We start from the raw sequence: 18,104 nt of genomic DNA, 5'->3' as shown, positions 1-18,104 counted from the left end.
ATAGCAAGAGAAATAAGAGATGTATTTTCTCGTTTCAATCGTAAATTGTAGCAAACAGCACACTTTATTAAACGACTATGTATTTACAATCCCATATACCAAGGTTTTTTATTTTGCCTTCGACACACCTTAAAGTTCGACTTTAAATATAGATTTTAAAAATATTGCGAAATGAATTCATTTTTTTGAAACAAAAATATAATTTGCAAAAATTCATTAATCTCGTTTATTCTCATTCGGAGCGGCAAGTACCTACTTAATTTATAAAAAGAAACCTTCCTTCCGTCTTCCAAAATTCTCACATACTAAAAAAAATAGAAAAAGCAAGGACAGAATAATGATTTCGTGAGTTTTTTTTTATTATTTTGCAAAGAATAATCTTATTAAGAAACCTGATAATATTCATATTATATAATAACACATATATATATATATATATATTCAAATTCTATATAACACTTGAATGGTAGTGATTAAACTTATTGTGTGTATATGGTAATAATTCAAACTATTTATTAAAATAATATTATATTTGAAAAAGATTACGTTTTCACCGCTTGCTCATTATATCCCCGATAGCCTAATTTACACTTCACACACTAAATTTCCTAACGTGTTATGACATTTTAACTAACAGATAAGCTAATCGGATCATATCAGGATGGTTTCAAACCGGCCCTTGATATAATGTTTACAAATCAACGGTATTGTAAAATATTTGCCATGTATATAGAGGTTGTCACTTCAGAACCACTGGCTATAAATGTCATTTTGTTAAGAGATTTTTTTGCAATTTCTTTTTCGATAAAATACATAACCTACGGATTCTTAGAAAAAACATGAGAAATTTAAAAATATCAATGCATCTTATTACACCAATGAAAATATATATACAATTTTTCTCGACCGCAAAGATTCATAAAAAATCTAGAGATTTAATTTATAAACATCACCGAAAACTAAGACTTATCTACAATTTTTACCCTCAAAGAGTGATTTTTAATGCCCAATCCTCATTAACCTACTGTACACGACCAAACATTGCTTAGGTATTTAATTTTGTCACACTTGAAACCTAAATGATTTCTTCTAACACTAATGCTACAAGGCCGCTTTAATATGTCTTAACTCATTTATTTCATATGTGAAACACACTAACACCATTTCTTCATGGCATACGACTAAATCGGATTAATATAATTAACGTTATAGCCTAAACCCAAACCTAACGTTAAGCGTTGTTTATTTTTTGATATCACACTAATATTATAAATGTAAAAGTTTGTTTGGATATTTGTCCGTCAATCACGCTGTAAATAATGAACGGATTTTGATGACATTTGGTACACAGACAGAGTATGAGCTGACTTGGGTGATATGATATTTTGTATTCCATTTAATTGCTCCCTTGGAATAAAACAGGAATCTTTATACCCGGGTGGAGCCGGGGCGAGCGTCTAGTTTTAATATATTTCATGTTAACACCGTTTTATTAACTTCACATGTGTGTTTGTATGTAATCGATTCCATTAGACTCGATTTTGACCTACTTTAAATGGACAGATTTAATTTTTATTAAACACGTGTCGATGATAATACCATAACTTCATGACTTTATATAATTGTGATAAGGATCGCTAGGATTGTATTGTAATTTCATTACGTAGGTATACTCTGTACTACAACAAATGAGACAATTTAGTTGAATCTATCATTCAAGTTTCTTAGTTTTTTTTCAACTATATTTACACACGAAATATAAAGATTTGTTTCATTCAAATATCATTCGATACACAGCGTAATTGTATTTCGTGACAAATTATTCAGTTATCAAGGTATGGGGACAACATATCTAATATTACATCTAACCTACACTATGATATCATAAAGAGGTAAGAATCAGTGACGTTGTATGGGAATATCTCCGATTTACTGAAGTAATTTCAATATTTTACCAACAGAATGCCATGTTATGTGTGAGTGACGTAAGCTATATTTTATTTTGTTTCAACCCGAGCAGAGCCGGGACGAGTGGCTAGTTGTACTGATTTTTATGTGACGGATGCAATAGATATGAATATAGACTAATTAAAATGTTTTAATTGTTAATTACGTACGAATAGAATTGGCTAATATGTATTTGAGAATTCGATTTATCTAATTACTACCTAGTGACTTTGTTTCACTGTTGGACAATATTTAATTTTATTTTTATGTACTTAATATATACGTAATTCGTTAAACATATACGAAAACATAATTGATATAATTAATAATAAACACATAGTTATTTCACCTCACAATTCAGATATAGCTGCCCAGTGCAACAAATGATGTCGCATTTTTCGACATTTACAGCGTAGTCGTCAGTGTGATTTATGTTTATTTAAATTCTATAAGAAGACTTAAAAACAAATATTATTTTAAGGCTACCAGAAATAAAAACCCAGTACATTACATTAAATGAGTATACAGAAATGAGATTATAAAAATTCAATCACATGTAATATTCATATCAAAATCAACATACAATTAACCTAACTAATACCAGACAATCGATTAGAAAAATTATTATAAAAGGAACAATTCGATTTAAAGATATATAAATACATAAACTTATACCAAAATTAAGCACATAAATGTTAAAAAAAACCGACTAGTTCGCATGCACTGATTTAACATAACATTGTATATTATATGAAACATTCGAATCGACAATATTTTTTCGAGGTTATATTATATATAAAATACTATTGCGATACCATTGCGAATTAATATTAAACTTTTTATTCTTAATCATGAAAAATAATAAAATAAAAAACCATATGTTTCTAACAAACCACAAAAAATAGAGAAATTATTAATACATATAAATACCGAATCGAGATTATAATACTGAAAAATAAAATGCACTACATAACTGGAGTCTAGGAAACCTACTTATATTACATAGGTAATATTCTAGTGCCATATAAAGAGAAACGTTAAAAGTTATCACAAAATATCTATCACACTAAATTCATTAAGTTTCATTAAATTCATACTTCACTCCACACTTACACGCTATCAAATCTTACTTATGTCATACGGACAGCTCAAAGAATTCAAATCAAGACTATGTCTATCATAATGTATTATTGTTATCATAATTTTTATGATGGATAATATTAAACGATAAAATTTCAACAGCAACATCATTTGACAAACAGACGTCACGATTTAGGAGCTACCAAACGTTTTAATTTAGAATAATTTAAAGCACTTTCAAACAATTATCACACATAAAAACATTAAATACTAGACACACTATTTAAATGCAAGACAATCCAAAAACACAAAGCTTACCCTAAACAAATATATATTCGATATTAATTTTTGGCTAATGTTGATAAACGGGAGTTACTATAGATTGATTTATAAATTACATTTCACTGGTTAAACAATTATTTTTTTTTTTCATAAAACTAAACTGTCTTCAAATTGTGGGAACTAGACCAAATTTCAATGAAACATGGTAGGCAAAATAAAATCATAGAAATCGGTTCACCTATTAAAAAGTGATGAGGTAACAAACTCGAAAAAATACAGTCTATATGATAACCTTCAATCCTGCTTTTTGTGAAATCGGTTAATAAAAAAATTACAGAGACCTAAAAAAGATTATGGTCGTTTTTATGACACATTCTCCTTATATGATTATTTTATCACTTAAATAAGGGAAACAAAAAAGTGTTTTTTTTATGTGGCAACCCTATTTTCCTACGTCTCTTGTTCAACCAGCGCCGCTTGGGACAGAGAAATCTGTTGAGATCTCGGCAACGGTCGGACAAAGAACATTTTAATGCACGGCGCTAATAAATATATCAGCACGGCGGCTGCTATTATGGAGAAAGCACAGAGCGTCCATTGAGCCGCCTTTATCGATACATTTACATCTGGCATCGGCTGTGTTAGTTGACACAAGTAGAGGAGCGATTTCGTCGTATTGTATAGACCGGTTACGCGAGCGTTTGGCCCACAGTCTGATGGCTTCCAGCCGATCCAGCTGGCTGATCGGTTGAACAATACCTGGAAAATATGAAGGTTTAATTTCCTGTGTGATTTGGCATGTGGAAGTAAAATTTGATTTGCTTTTCTCATTGTTGTGAATGAAATAATTAACCTAAAATTTTATATAGTTAATTTAATGAAACAAAATTGAAATGATCAACCCTATTCCTTGACTTTCTTAACAGAATCTTTGCAATAAAATAACACCAGACAATTAAATAGACACATACAAATTTATATCGCGATTTTCGTATAATACACTGCTAAAGATTTACTTTTCATATTCTTCTCCCTTCTATTATTTATTATAAGTCACTCATAAGCAAAACGTTTGAAATATAAGCACAAAAGACTATAAAGACATAAGAATGTACACAAAATTAGTATTACGAACCTGCAATCCCTCCATAGCAGTATATCCCAGCACAGTCTCTTTGCCACCAGCCTCCAAACCCAATTTATAACAAAACTCAGACACTGTGCCACTTTCAGCGCTGTTGTTACGCGCTGTCACAACTCGCATGAAGTTCTGTAAATGAATAATTGATTGATTATAAATAATATAACTACAGGGTTTAATTGTGTTTGGTTTCACGCGAGTATATACATTTTGAAATTAAAGATTTATAACGTCTCAAATCTCCCGATGCTCTCTTTTAAGAGGAACTTCCAAATAATTACACGTTATTATAAGTAACTAGCTTTGCCCGCGGCTTCGCACGCGTTCAATTCGGAGTAGTTTAATGAATGTTATTATACATATAAAACTTCCACTTGAATTATTCTATTTATAATAAAAACCTCATCAAAAGCCGTTGCGCAGTTTTAAAGATTTAAGCACACATAGGGACAGAGAAAGAGACTTTGTTTTATACTATGTAGTGAAGTATCATCATCAGCCCATACATGTTCCAACTGCTGGGACACAGGCCTCCTATCAGACCATAATTGTTGGCAGATGTCACATGTCGTCGAACTTTTGATTCTCGGACATGCCGGTTTCCTTACGATGTTTTCCTTCACCGTTTCGAGCAGTGGTGATATTATCCACATGTGTAGATAAATTTAAAAATCAATTTATTTATTTTCTGCACGCTCGCCTGGTCTCGAACCCTTGACTTACGTCCCGATTTCTAGCTACGTTCGAGAACCTCAGTATACGTTCAAGTTAGACCTAGACACAGTCCTGCTACCTGTTATGCCTGTTATACCTGCTATAATATACAAAAAATTTCATAGAAGCGGTGATAGAGCAGTTCTTTTTTTTAATTTTTATTTATATACATTAATAAAAAATATACATACATTTTCTAAAATACAAGAAGTATCACATAAATTGATATAAATTCAGCCAAAAAAAGGTGTCAGTAAACGAAGCCATTCAACTAATTGTGTGCAATGTTTGATGTTTCATGTGTAATATGTAAAGCATCTATGATGATAATGTCATGTGTATAATATTTGTAATAGTCATCTATCCTACTTCCTACTAATATTATAAATGCGAAAGTTTGTAAGGATGTGTGTGTGTTTGTTGCTCTTTCATGCAAAAACTACTGAACCGATTGCACTAAAATTTGGTACGTAGAGAGCTGGACAACTGGAATAATATATAGGTAACTTTTTATCCCGATACTCCTACGGGATACGGACTTACGCGGGTGAAACCGTGGGGCGCAGCTAGTAACCTATAAACATAAAAACAATGCAACATGAGTTTATAACCATACTTACTTGCGCTGGTATTTCCAATGTGAAATACTGATTATCAGCCTCGGTACTGAGAAGATCGATGGCCAGCGAAGGTAGATTCCACTCTTGGGGTTCAGGCCAGCAAGCAGCCTGTAAAGTTTAGTTCATCTGTGAGTAGTCGATAATTTTTTAATTCAGTCAGTGCTAATTTAATCTAATATATCACACATAAGATTGGATCCTGAAAAATGTTGACCATTATTTTGTATTTAGACAATCGCAACCACAGAACAAATTCACAACACCAATTAATTCAAAAACCACCGTAGTGCAGAATTTCCAGGCATATCACAGATTTTATAAGAATTTTTTATTTATAGTGGGTAGAAAAAAATGTTATCAAAATACTATATTTACCTCTCCATGATACCAGAATTCATCCAATATAAGCATGTTAGACGTCTGTACTGAATTGCTTAGCTCACTTACAATCTGAAACAGGATTTGTGTTTTAAGAAATTAAAATACATGTTTTCTTCACTACATACTACAGAAAAAAACCAAGTCACTTTCTCTTTCTGTCCCTATGTCTCTGTGTATGCATTATTCTTTAAAACTATGCAACGGATTTTGATGGGGTTTATTTTTTAAAAGATAGTGATTCAAGAGGAAAACTTTATATGTATATCAGCATATATTAAACAACTATTTAACGCGTGCGAAGCCGCGGGCAAAAGCTAGAATGAAATAATACAATCCACATGTTAGACACATAAAAGTGCACAGCTCAACTTTTGTCCACCTACATTCACAAAAACGACGGGAGGTTTCTCAATTTGACTGAATATTATTTTTCTTTAAAAGTTTTCTAATTAAAAACGTAAACGAATTTTCAAAATCAATTGAGTGCCTAGTTCATGAGTTAAATCACATAATTATAATCTTTAGAATAGGTATATATACATATAAGAAAATACAATTACCTGTCTAAATATTGCATCTGGCAATCTAATACTTGTAGTTCCACTATCAACAATACCCTTTTCAATATTTAGTTCCCGGCAAATATCTTGATCTATACCACCATTAGTCTTATTAGAATCTTCTGTAGCAATATTATTGGCCACATTGTTTTTAAATGTAGAATTTATAAGATGCACAGATAACACACCCACTTCATACCACCTCTTTCGTAGAATTGGAGTTCGAAAGATAAATTCATTGCTTATTGCACTCGAGTTCTTGTCATCTGGAAGGAATTTTAAATTTTTATTATACTTTTAACTAAAAGCTTGCCCGGATTAAAGAAAACATGATTTTCGGTTGATAAAATCAGTATAGTTTTTACTTGTTAAAGTTGCAGGTTTTTCATGGAATGATATAAAAATCTTTGTGGGGGTTTGGGTTCTGATATAGCTTCTATCTAAGATTCTCTCTAGCAATACTAAAACAAACCTATGATTGATTATCACCAGCCTTTATCAGAAAATGAATTTTTAGATCAATGTATATATAGTTGGGACAATTGGATAATGATTAATTGATAACAGGATGTAAAGAGGTGTTATATGATATTATATGAATACAAGAGAAGGAATAACACTATTACATCAAATTTTTTAATTAACTTACCAAACATCTGCAAATTCCCATAATGAGTGGCATTCTCTGGGCTGTGTGTGCCACAAAGTTTCAATTCAAATGACATTGGTTTCTTAACATGCCTTTCTACAAAATCCAACCATGAACCAACAACCACATTCTCACCCCACGCTGCAACAGGAAGATATGCAAGTCCTAGGAGGCCCTGAAACATCATATTTGATATTTTTTTTTTTAAATGTGCATATACCTAACAGTTGTAAACTCTAATTTTGTCTGTATCGGCGTTAAATAAATGTAACCCATGTTCCTCATGAAATATTTGATTAGAAATTGAATCGGTTAAGTTAAAATTCCCTTATAATTAGTTAAATATAAAATCCCACCTGCCAACCAGATCCATTCATGAAAAATTTGTAACTCTTCGTTATAAGAGCAATATCACTTCTCACTTCTGGCACCATTGGCAGAGTTGGGAACTGCACAAAGTCAGAGGCAAGGTTGCCGCTCCATGTTCCTTGAGAATACTTGGCTTGCACCTGAAATATCATTTTGTACCAGTTTACAATAAATCAAAATAAATATTTTTAATTACATAAACAAGCAATTGTACAATAGCTAACAGGGTGCTTCTCCTTAGAATTTTAACCAACAGAGATCAAGAACTCTATTTATAGTGTTCAGCTTGTGTTACTTTATGGGTAAAAGGCTAAAACAAGAAACAATTTCAAAAACAAGGAAATGTGAAATTAACTCACTCATACCACAAGAATATATTTTTGATGAGGTAAGAAAACTATATGAAGTATTCTGTAAATATAAATTATTGCAGGTTATTACAGATTGCACACCAGAAAATTGTACTTTTAACAGACTACTTGTGGCCCTGTGGCTTCGGCGAAAAAAATATCCTAGCATGCCAACTTTCTTCAGACACAAAAACTGTACCATTAAATGCTATGTTGCAATATGAAAGATGGACATACTAACAAACATACTGTTGTATTTATAATAATAGTAAGTTTTAGTAAAAACTGCTATTCAAAACATACCTCTTTACCACTATTATATAAGGTGGTGGAATTTTCTTGATGAAAATAAATTCCACTGTCTTTCCTTGCATATGATGCTATAGCTAAGGTTGTACTTCCTGTGTCCACTAAAACATGTAACTGAAATTTAAAATATACATTATTCCATGAACACTATATGTAGTGTTATTTGTTGTGTTATGTGTTATTTGTTATTTTACTTTATGTGGTTATCATTTAAGAGGTTACAATGCTTTTTTTTTTAATATTTCATAAAAAAACTTTATTTAATACATACTTCATTAATAAAAAACAGGCCTTACATTTCAATTCCAGATATTTATAAATTACAATACTTATTATTTTTTGTTAAAAAATACTATAAATTATGTAGTACAAGAAATTCATAATTTAAAAAGTCAAAAAAGCAATGCTATTAACTTTCATCCAAATATTGTTTTAAAGTCAACCAAATAAAACGTAACATGTGCATTCAACTGAATGAACACCTATGCTATGTGGTACCTAATGCCAATAGGTTTCACACATCAGCAAACAATGTTATCAAATTTCACAAGTGTTTCCTGCACAGAAACCTAAGAAAAAAATCAATATTCAAGTCTGACGGGTAAGTAAACTTTACAATAGCTATACATTTTTATAGTCAATATAGATATATAGTTATATCAAATACCTTCTGTGGTGGATGTCCAATATTAACTTCTAATGCGTATGCTTGTCCTGCATCTCCGAACAAATTAAATTCTTCACAGTATATATATCGTTTAAGCAGCAAAATTTGCAAGACGAAATAAAAAAATATCATTTTCAGTAAATATCTGTATAAATATTTATAGAAATAAGGCGAATAAATCAAATGAAATATCTATAACAAATCATTAACACAATTAATGTTAAGATAAAGGACGTGTGCTTCCCATATTTTTTACTATTTTTTATTTATACGATATATACAGTACAAACAGATGAATTGTACATAAACACGAGTATGTCCAGTTTGCAATTTGCAATTTGCGCTTTGCAGAAACGCTTGTACTTCGTGAATGACATTGACAATTTTGACATTGGGACATTCATGTTGCTAAAATAAAATATAAGCTCATTGACGTGTACGTTCTAAAATGAATACTTGTGGTCATAGTCATGATAAAGTTTAATAAAGAACTGATAGTTTTTAACAATAAGAATTATAAAAGCATATAATAGGTATAAACCATTGTATTAAATATAGTATTATGTTACCTGTGTTTTTAACAGTACCATTTCACCCGAACTAATTAAAATTATTAATTTATTTTTAGTTTTTACTAGCGGTCGGTATCACCTTAAGAATCTTCTTTGTCTTCATAAAAACATTAAGAAAAAATTTGCCAAATTGGTAGAGTCGTCTGTTATACGCTTATATTGACTGAATGATTAAATTTTATTATACGCGAATTTGTGTAATAATTAATATGAAAATAGAATTCTATTAGTACCTATCAACATACTATGTTTAATTGTAAATTTAGGCATCTATTTTGTAGCTTTTTTTTATAATTGATCAAGCAGGCATTTAAACACCGGTTTACCTAATGAAAAGTAGAGGCGATCTTGGTGATAATATGCTTGCTTGAAAGGAGGAGGATAGATAAGAGATAGGAGAGGAGTATAATACTAATTCATTTGTGATAATTTGATATGTGTAGAAAAAGGTTTGTTTTTCTTATTATTAAAACCCAATACGCAAACACTTGAAGGACTGAAAGTTTTAAACGAACTTAAGCGTGTAAATTAGGCTTTTTGGCGCGAAATGTTAAAACGTCACAGTGTGCGTCAAAGTCACAGAAACTTAAATAAGTCAATTTAAGAAACTATTAACTAAAACATATCAAAGTTGAACGTTCCTTCTTAACCCATAGAGAAATAAATGTCCCTTTAATTGTTTGAAAAAGTATTTTCAAAATGAGTCTTTGGGTTGACAAACATCGACCAAAAGATTTAATGAAGTTGGATTATCATAAAGACCAAGCAGTCAGATTAAAAAGTCTCGTACAGCAAAGTGATTTCCCACATCTGCTTGTTTACGGCCCCTCGGGAGCCGGCAAAAAAACAAGAATCATGTGCTTATTGCGTGAATTATATGGTTCAGGAGTTGAACGATTGCGTCAAGAAACAATGCATTTCACAACACCTTCGAATAAAAAAATCGAAATCATGACAGTAAGTAGTAATTATCACATCGAGGTTAATCCAACGGATGTTGGAATTTATGATCGGGTTGTTATTATGGATCTTGTTAAGAATGTTGCACAAACACACCAGATAGACTCTTCCGGACAACATGAATTTAAGGTAGTTATTTTAAATGAAGTAGATGACTTGACAAAAGACGCGCAACATGCGCTACGTCGTACAATGGAGAAATACGTAGCGACCTGTCGGCTTGTTCTCATAGCCAATTCAATTTCTCGTGTCATTCCAGCTATCAGATCCCGCTGTTTAACAATAAGAGTCCCCGCACCTACAGAGAGTGAAATTGCATCTGTACTTCATACAGTGTGTAAAAAGGAAGGGCTCAATTTACCACCAGAATTGGCACTACGAATCGCTAAATGTGCAGATCGTAATTTAAGGCGTGCTTTATTAATGTGTGAGGCATGTAAAGTGCAACAATATCCATTTACCCCCAATCAAAAAGTACCAGAACCAGATTGGCAACAATTTATAAGAGAAACCGCCTCTATGATTTTATCAGAACAATCTCCTAAGAAACTCGGTGAAGTAAGGCAAAAGTTGTATGAATTAATAATACATGGTGTGCCACCAGATATGATATTTTCAGGCCTATTGAAAGAACTTGTGAGAAATTGTGATATGGCCATGAAATGTCAAGTTGCGAGTCATGCTGCTATGTTTGAACACAGGATGCGTTTAGGTAATAAGGCAATATTTCATCTGGAGGCATTTGTCGCAAAGTTTATGGCAATATACAAGAAATTTATGGAAGAATCACTGGGTGATGCATTCTAGAACTTGAAAAAGGTGTACATAGTGAATATAAACAAATATTTTTCTGTGATTAATGATTATTTCAGGTTTTCAGAAATTGTTGTACTGTACTCAAAATTGTTTTTTGATTGTATAAGTTGACCATTTAATAAAAGTCCATTTGTATTTAATATATTTTATTATAAATTACTAACTGTATAAATAAAAGTTCTTAACTGGCACTTGATTGGCAAATAATCTAAAATTATCTACAACTGTATGCATTAAGGCTATGGTAACTTCATTAGATAAATAATCTAATATGGCGCTTTTTGTTGTTAATACTTCTTCAATCATATATGCATCTTCAGTTCCACCTGAAATTCAAGATTATATGTTAATTCTTAAATTATAGTCTGCCTTGACATTGTGTCGCCACATGTATAATCTATTAGTGATTCTTAGTATAATTTCTTGTTTGTTTGAGTGCAGATGCAGGCAAATAAAGTATGATCTATGAATAAAATGATTTATGATCATAACTATAAAAAAATTGTTGTAGATGTGTTCTCAATTTAAATGTTAATAAAGACTAATAAGAATGACCTTGGGAACTATGTACTACGTAGAGTGCCCGAGGATTGTGATTTTTGTCTGTCTGTTTCTGCTGGTTAATCTCTGAAACGGCTGGACCGATTTTATCGAGACTTTTGTCATATAACATAAGCTGTTTTTTATATCTACATTCCCATGGGAACATTGGAATTTAAAGAAAATCTTAATTTACACGGGTCAAACTGCGGGAAGCAGCTAGCAATAAATAAGATGTGTTTATTTCATTAAATAGCCTTAGACTATAGTGAATAATACTTGAGTAAAATATGTATACAATATACATTACCTATAGTTTCGTTATCTGAATTGATAAAATCTGAAAGCAATGAAAGATGTAAGGCTGATGAGTATATACAGAGGAAATAGTAAGTTTATAATATGAAGGAAGCATGAAGAAATATATGTACAATTATATTGTATTCCATTTTAAAGATGAAGTCTATGTTACATAGAAAAAAAAATTGCAGAATTGAAAAAAAAAGGGTCATGAAATTACGAGTAATTAATTATGCACGATATTCATGTAATAACGGAAAGATACGGATGGAAACAGGAATCTTTGGACTGCATTGAACCAATATTCACCCTATGAAATAATAGTAATAATAAACTATTATAAACAAATATCCTTACTAGGTTGCAAATAGAACAAAGGCGTCTTAGAGTTTCTTACGGCTATTCGCTCTTGGCCTATGAGTATGTAATCCTCGTTGTCGTAACCACGCTGACCGGACCATGAATAAGTAATATTTGTTTCTACATCATCTGAAAATATTATCAGACGGAATTGTACATGAAGTTAAATATTTAATACGATATAGTAATTCAGGGCGACTATTTTCCTTCATTCACAGATAATTCCAAACAATTATACCGGTTATGGGCCCAGGTAAACAAGCAACAGAAATTATAATTTCTAGTAACGTATACTTTCAAAACGTTAACCGACCTTATAGGGATACCCTTTATCTAATGGGGAAATAGTAAAGTTCCTAAACAAATACGTTAGGAAAATTAAGCTTTAACGATTCCACTCTATATCAATAGAAGTTCATAAGTACATTCAATAAACCATTTTAACTTTTATGTGCATAACATAAATCAAGATTAAATAACTCGACTCACTTAATTCCATTGTAAGATACGATACAAAAGGATCCGATCTTCCTGATAGCATCATAGTTATTTCACCCACTACATGTAAGTCGCTTTTGAATATTACACCGTTTTTTCCATTTTGCAAATTAAACCTGTAATGCCAGCAAATTAGTTAAATTGTATGAGAAAAAAGAATTGTACAAAAAAAAAGATTAGTTATAAACGAATAATATCTTGTTAACGTGATTAAAATTAATTATAAGAATATTGTATATAATTTTGAGCAAAAATAAAAAAGAATATTGTTTCTTTGGAGATGCTGGGATTTGAACCCAGGACTTTCAGCATGCGAAGCAGACACTCTACCACTGAGTTACATCCCCGATATCAGAAGTGTTGAAATTATTAGTTATATTTTGTTGTATAGTTGTACAGTTTAGAAACAAGCAAAATCATTACATACATCAATCAATAAATCATTTCATCATCATAATATAATGATGAATAGATATTGTAAACTAATATCTTAATAGATATTAACTATTTAGAAAAAAAAAAAATGATTCGGCAGATATGTTGCTGAGAGTAAAACTTGAGAGTGGGTCGACCAACAAGGATAGTAATTTTTAAACGCTTTTGTTGGGGTACAAGTAGGGTTCTTATAGAGAGAACGTACCACGGGTGAAGCTGATTTTATAATTGGATCATGAATCATGGTGATATTTTCTATAATATTGAACTCGTAAATGTTAAGTCTATCCATATCATAATCACAACTACATTAATTAAGTACATATCGAGTGATATAGATTCTAGTTTGATTAAAACTCCATTGAAATTCTAGAAAGAACTTATTTTTTTATTCATACACACGTAACCTACTTCCGATCCTCAAGTTTCGTCCACCTTGCACCAGTGACATTGACTTTTCGTAACAAAAATGACATTTGCTCATAAGGCACGGCCACTGTGACGCTGTTTAAAATCATCGGGTCGACGGGGGTCATGCCCAAATGCCTCGAATCCATGAGGAAGAAAAAGGTTCGTAGACCACGGCGAAGGCATTGCAAATTGTCCGCTCGACATGGCGGGAACGGTAGAGGCGGTTGTGTTGGAGCTGTAAAATATATGTAAGAATTTACTCAGCGATCTTATTTAAATATTGATTAAGAAGATTAACATAGATAATTTTCACGAAGCTATTGATCAATTTTCTATTTAATAGCTCTGCGACATGGAATTTACGAACATCTTAATTAGAAGATAAAGCAAGGGAAATGGTTAATTAACAACATTTACGTGTAGGTATATAACAAAGGGTTTTGAGTGTGGGAGTCGAATACGCTTCAGTACAAATTGAGCCAGCTCGCAACGGGGCAACTACTACACCCCCACAAATGATCGGCGTGGAATAGTAGCATGCTACTGTATTTTGTTCGGTGAGTGCGTTAAGCTGTAAGCACATATCTTTTTCTTCACCCTTTTCATCCATTCCTTTATTCCTGTCGTCGTCCCATTCTTTATCTTTACTCCTTAAGAACAAGCAACGCATTTACAGTGTTAAATGTTCATGGGAGGTGGTGATCGTTTACCATCAGGCGAATCACCAGCTGAGATGGCCGCGATTACATAAAAAAAATCAATAAATATAATTTCGTAAGCAATATTCTATTTTTGTTCTAAGTCGAGTTTCGTGAGAAAAATGATTTCTTATGACCGGAAATACTTATATCTTATTTATAAATTACAGGTTTTTCCATTTATTTAATCACTTATAAATAAAAATCTAGATACCTATAATAACTTATTTAACAAGACAAGGTTAATTAATTTTAATTTAATTACTTTTACCACATTAAGCAAAATAAGTATTTTCGAAATTATTAAGTAGGCTTTTTAAATTGTTACATGTATAAATTATGTGTCACACTGTCCGCGATAGCCGACTAAACTACTCAACCGATTATAATTAAATGTGCAGATTGATCCAACTTAAAAGTTAGGATATCTTAATATATGTAAATTACGTGTTACTTTATTTGTTCGCGATGGAATTCTACACTCCTTAACAGATTTTAATCAAAATTGCACACCATGTGCAGTTCGATTAAAATCAACTTAAAATATAGGAAAACTTATATTATTTAAATAACGATAAATGACTACCCGGGCGGAGCTGGGGCGTGCAGCTAGTACCTACTATACAAAATGTAAAGGATTGAGTGACTCATCCATCAACGTTAAACACAAACTACTGCCGATGTTGATGCCGATACCGATGATAGAAGGAATGTTTTTGATCAATTCTACCCCCAAAGGGATAAAACAGGGATTGAACGTTTGAAATAAGAAAATTTATTGATACGGACGAAGCTGCGGGCAAAAATGCCTAAGGATAACAAGCTACCTTCCTAATTACAGATAATATGAAGGGGAAATATTTTTGTTTGTGCCAAATAAGTTACGAAACAGGAAACTGCATTAGCACCGTCATTAGCAAAAATGTTCATTATTCCTGAGTGACATCGGCTTTATTTTTGTTTCCATTCCCCGGGCCAAGCCGGAATGGGCAGTTAGTTCGATACAATTAAAATATATACCATTGTCATGCTAAGTAATGATTACATAACTGGGCATTTAGTAAATCTTAACCATTAAAATATCAACCCATAATTCTGCCTAATATATCTTTCTCTCTATCACGTATTTCGTCTTTGACTTACCTCTGAGGTTATAAAATAACCGAATAGGAGAAGCTTATACACCTTAATTGTACCTAAATAGTGTCCACTAGGTACCTTCTGTGAGTAGAGGTATATTGTTTATGATTCAACAAAAATCCAGCTAAATATGTAATTGTTATTCTATTGGCGTGTAAGCGTGATTGTATCTCAATAATTATATGCTACAACAAAGATTAATGGGGTCATTGGCATGGTTAATTTACGGTTACAAAGCTGTCAATACTAATAGAAAATAAATAAATAACTTGTCTCTTATAAATTGGCTGTGATTGAATTTGAGAGAATTTAGATCAGTGTTATCTTTGTCACATTAATTAGAAACCGGTTGTTGATAAAATTTTACATAGTGGGTATTCATAGCACAGTTACATTTTTAATTCAACACCAAGTTCTATGTTATTTATTTGATTATATTATTAAAAATAAATAGATACACTTATTAAGCAGACTTGTTTCCTTGTGATTTTTGATATTTATTAATTTTTTTATGTTATAGGCTGGTGGCTCGTCTGATTGTTAGCGATCACCACTGTCGAATGCGTTACCCTCTTTTATGGGTAGGTAAGGGATAATTAAAGGATTAACGACGGGAAAGAAGGAATAGATTGGGAAGGTTTAGGAAAAGGAAATGGGCCTCTGGCTCGCCCACTCACCGTACGAAACACAGTATCATGTTACTATTTTATGCGGGTCTCCTGTGAGGGTGTTGCACTTTCCCGGTGCGAGTTGGTACAATTCGTGCCGAAACGTGCTCGACAGGCAGGCTCGTGCTAGCGTAATAACAGAACATGATCCCCCCAAATTCGCTCTAGTGAAATGATATTTCATGGTGTAATCGCGCCTGGTGAGACCTTACTCCTTAGTAGTATTTAATATCAACTTCTTGTTTACAGCATTTCACTTAAAATTGTTTAAAATTCAAAGTATCGTAATGCTTTATGCGAATTATTAAAATGGTATAATTACAATATGCTAACTTTATTTAAATTTTCTTTCATTATCATTCGGCATTTTACGTAATTGGTTTGAGGTATTTGTAATATTTAAAATAATAAATCTAAGGTGAAACTTCAATGTTATTTGTTAATTCGGGCAAATAATAATAATTACACGGATTCGGGGAGCAATAATAATTAACTACAAGAAACATAAGTGACTAGCAGCTAACTTCTCACTACGACTACTAGGTATAGTATTATGTTATCTGTGCGTGACGTGATAATCATAATTATATTATCAGGGGAATGAAGATATAATTTATCTGTAGAGTATGTAGGTCTACTTTGTTACATCCCCTACAGATTAGTCATTTTTGTTAAAAAAGCGACATTTTGATTATGTACCTGTATTAAAGGCAGAATCGAAGTTGATTCAATTTGGTAAATAGTATTAGGTCATATCGCCTATAAATAATAATTTGTCCTCATTTTCTTCTACAGGTACCTACTTATACGAAGACAAGTTGCGTTTCAATCTCTCGTAATGTGTAAACTAAATGACGGCTCTTTTGTGAATACATCAGACCAAAGTATATACTAGGTATAGGTACATTAGTGGCGAAAGGTCTTACACGGGACCTTTCACATTGGAAGTTGAGTAATCTTGTAAAGGTAAGCATACAAAATTTTAATCATAAACCTAGATGATATTCGCAATATTGATTTACGCTGAAGAATATGATTTCTATTTATATTAAAAGATTACTATTTTCATTTCAAATTATTGGTCAATGGTTATAGCTTTTCTTTCAAATTAAATATTATTTTCTCTCTGTTTGTCTATGCAGCGCCGAATATTGGGCAAGGGGAGATTGTTTGAAGGTAACAAAACCGATAAAAAAGTGCGCTACGCTAATCAAAGTATATTACGCAGCATTATTGAATTATTGAAGAAAAATTGCTGCTCGAAATTCTTATTTCGTTTTATTGCCGAATTATAAAGAGGAATTAAACGAAAATAAAATTATAAGGAAACGAATTGTAAGGAAGTTGATTTACAGACATAATTTATTTTCGAAATTTCCAATATTTTTGTATACTGTTATAAAACTTTTGCTTTTACATTTGTCTATGTACCTCATCTATGTACTTACCTATATATTAGGATTATAAATTAAAAATTCATAGTATTTATAATCGGAATGCGTGTATTTCCGAATCTGTTAATCGGATTGTACCCTTTTTTTGTAAGCCTAAATTAATTTACGTACGTCTGTAAAGCTAGAAAGGTCAAGTCGGCAGAATCACTCGAATTATATCTCAAAATTTAGTGCTCATTTAGT

General features: G+C 31.7%; 3 protein-coding genes and 1 non-coding gene across 5 annotated transcripts in view; 1 reads left to right on the top strand and 3 right to left on the bottom strand.

The window, feature by feature from the left end:
* Window positions 1-1,728: 1,728 nt before the first annotated feature.
* LOC119833975 (beta-secretase 1-like) lies at window positions 1,729-9,435 on the bottom strand. The gene is made up of 9 exons (XM_038358236.1): window positions 9,070-9,435; window positions 8,397-8,516; window positions 7,731-7,883; window positions 7,375-7,549; window positions 6,726-6,991; window positions 6,160-6,234; window positions 5,785-5,892; window positions 4,445-4,579; window positions 1,729-4,068 (listed from the first exon to the last, which is right to left on the bottom strand). The coding sequence occupies exons 1-9, from the start codon at window positions 9,199-9,201 to the stop codon at window positions 3,760-3,762; spliced, it is 1,473 nt and encodes a 490-aa protein (XP_038214164.1). The 5' UTR covers window positions 9,202-9,435; the 3' UTR covers window positions 1,729-3,759.
* Window positions 9,436-10,194: 759 nt separating this feature from the next.
* Window positions 10,195-11,552, top strand: LOC119833909 (replication factor C subunit 3). Its single transcript, XM_038358131.1, has one exon. The coding sequence runs from the start codon at window positions 10,341-10,343 to the stop codon at window positions 11,406-11,408; it is 1,068 nt and encodes a 355-aa protein (XP_038214059.1). The 5' UTR covers window positions 10,195-10,340; the 3' UTR covers window positions 11,409-11,552.
* The window catches only part of LOC119833910, a 10,480-nt gene continuing 3,921 nt past the window's right edge, over window positions 11,546-18,104 (bottom strand). The window contains exons 2-6 of one of the 2 annotated variants that reach the window (XM_038358132.1): window positions 13,962-14,196; window positions 13,107-13,231; window positions 12,615-12,746; window positions 12,268-12,297; window positions 11,546-11,743 (exon numbers count right to left, since the gene is read on the bottom strand). In XM_038358132.1, coding sequence (XP_038214060.1) covers window positions 11,577-11,743; window positions 12,268-12,297; window positions 12,615-12,746; window positions 13,107-13,231; window positions 13,962-14,196 — 689 coding nt within the window. In that variant the 3' untranslated portion in view covers window positions 11,546-11,576. The remainder of the gene's footprint in view (window positions 11,744-12,267; window positions 12,298-12,614; window positions 12,747-13,106; window positions 13,232-13,961; window positions 14,197-18,104) is intronic. The other variant, XM_038358133.1, reaches the window with a different exon arrangement.
* Trnaa-cgc lies at window positions 13,391-13,462 on the bottom strand. The gene has a single exon. It is a non-coding gene; the product is annotated as a tRNA-Ala (tRNA).

This window comes from Zerene cesonia, chromosome 18 (genome assembly GCF_012273895.1).
Source record: "Zerene cesonia ecotype Mississippi chromosome 18, Zerene_cesonia_1.1, whole genome shotgun sequence".
Classification (NCBI taxonomy): domain Eukaryota; kingdom Metazoa; phylum Arthropoda; class Insecta; order Lepidoptera; family Pieridae; genus Zerene; species Zerene cesonia.
This window is presented reverse-complemented; position numbering and strand designations above follow the sequence as displayed.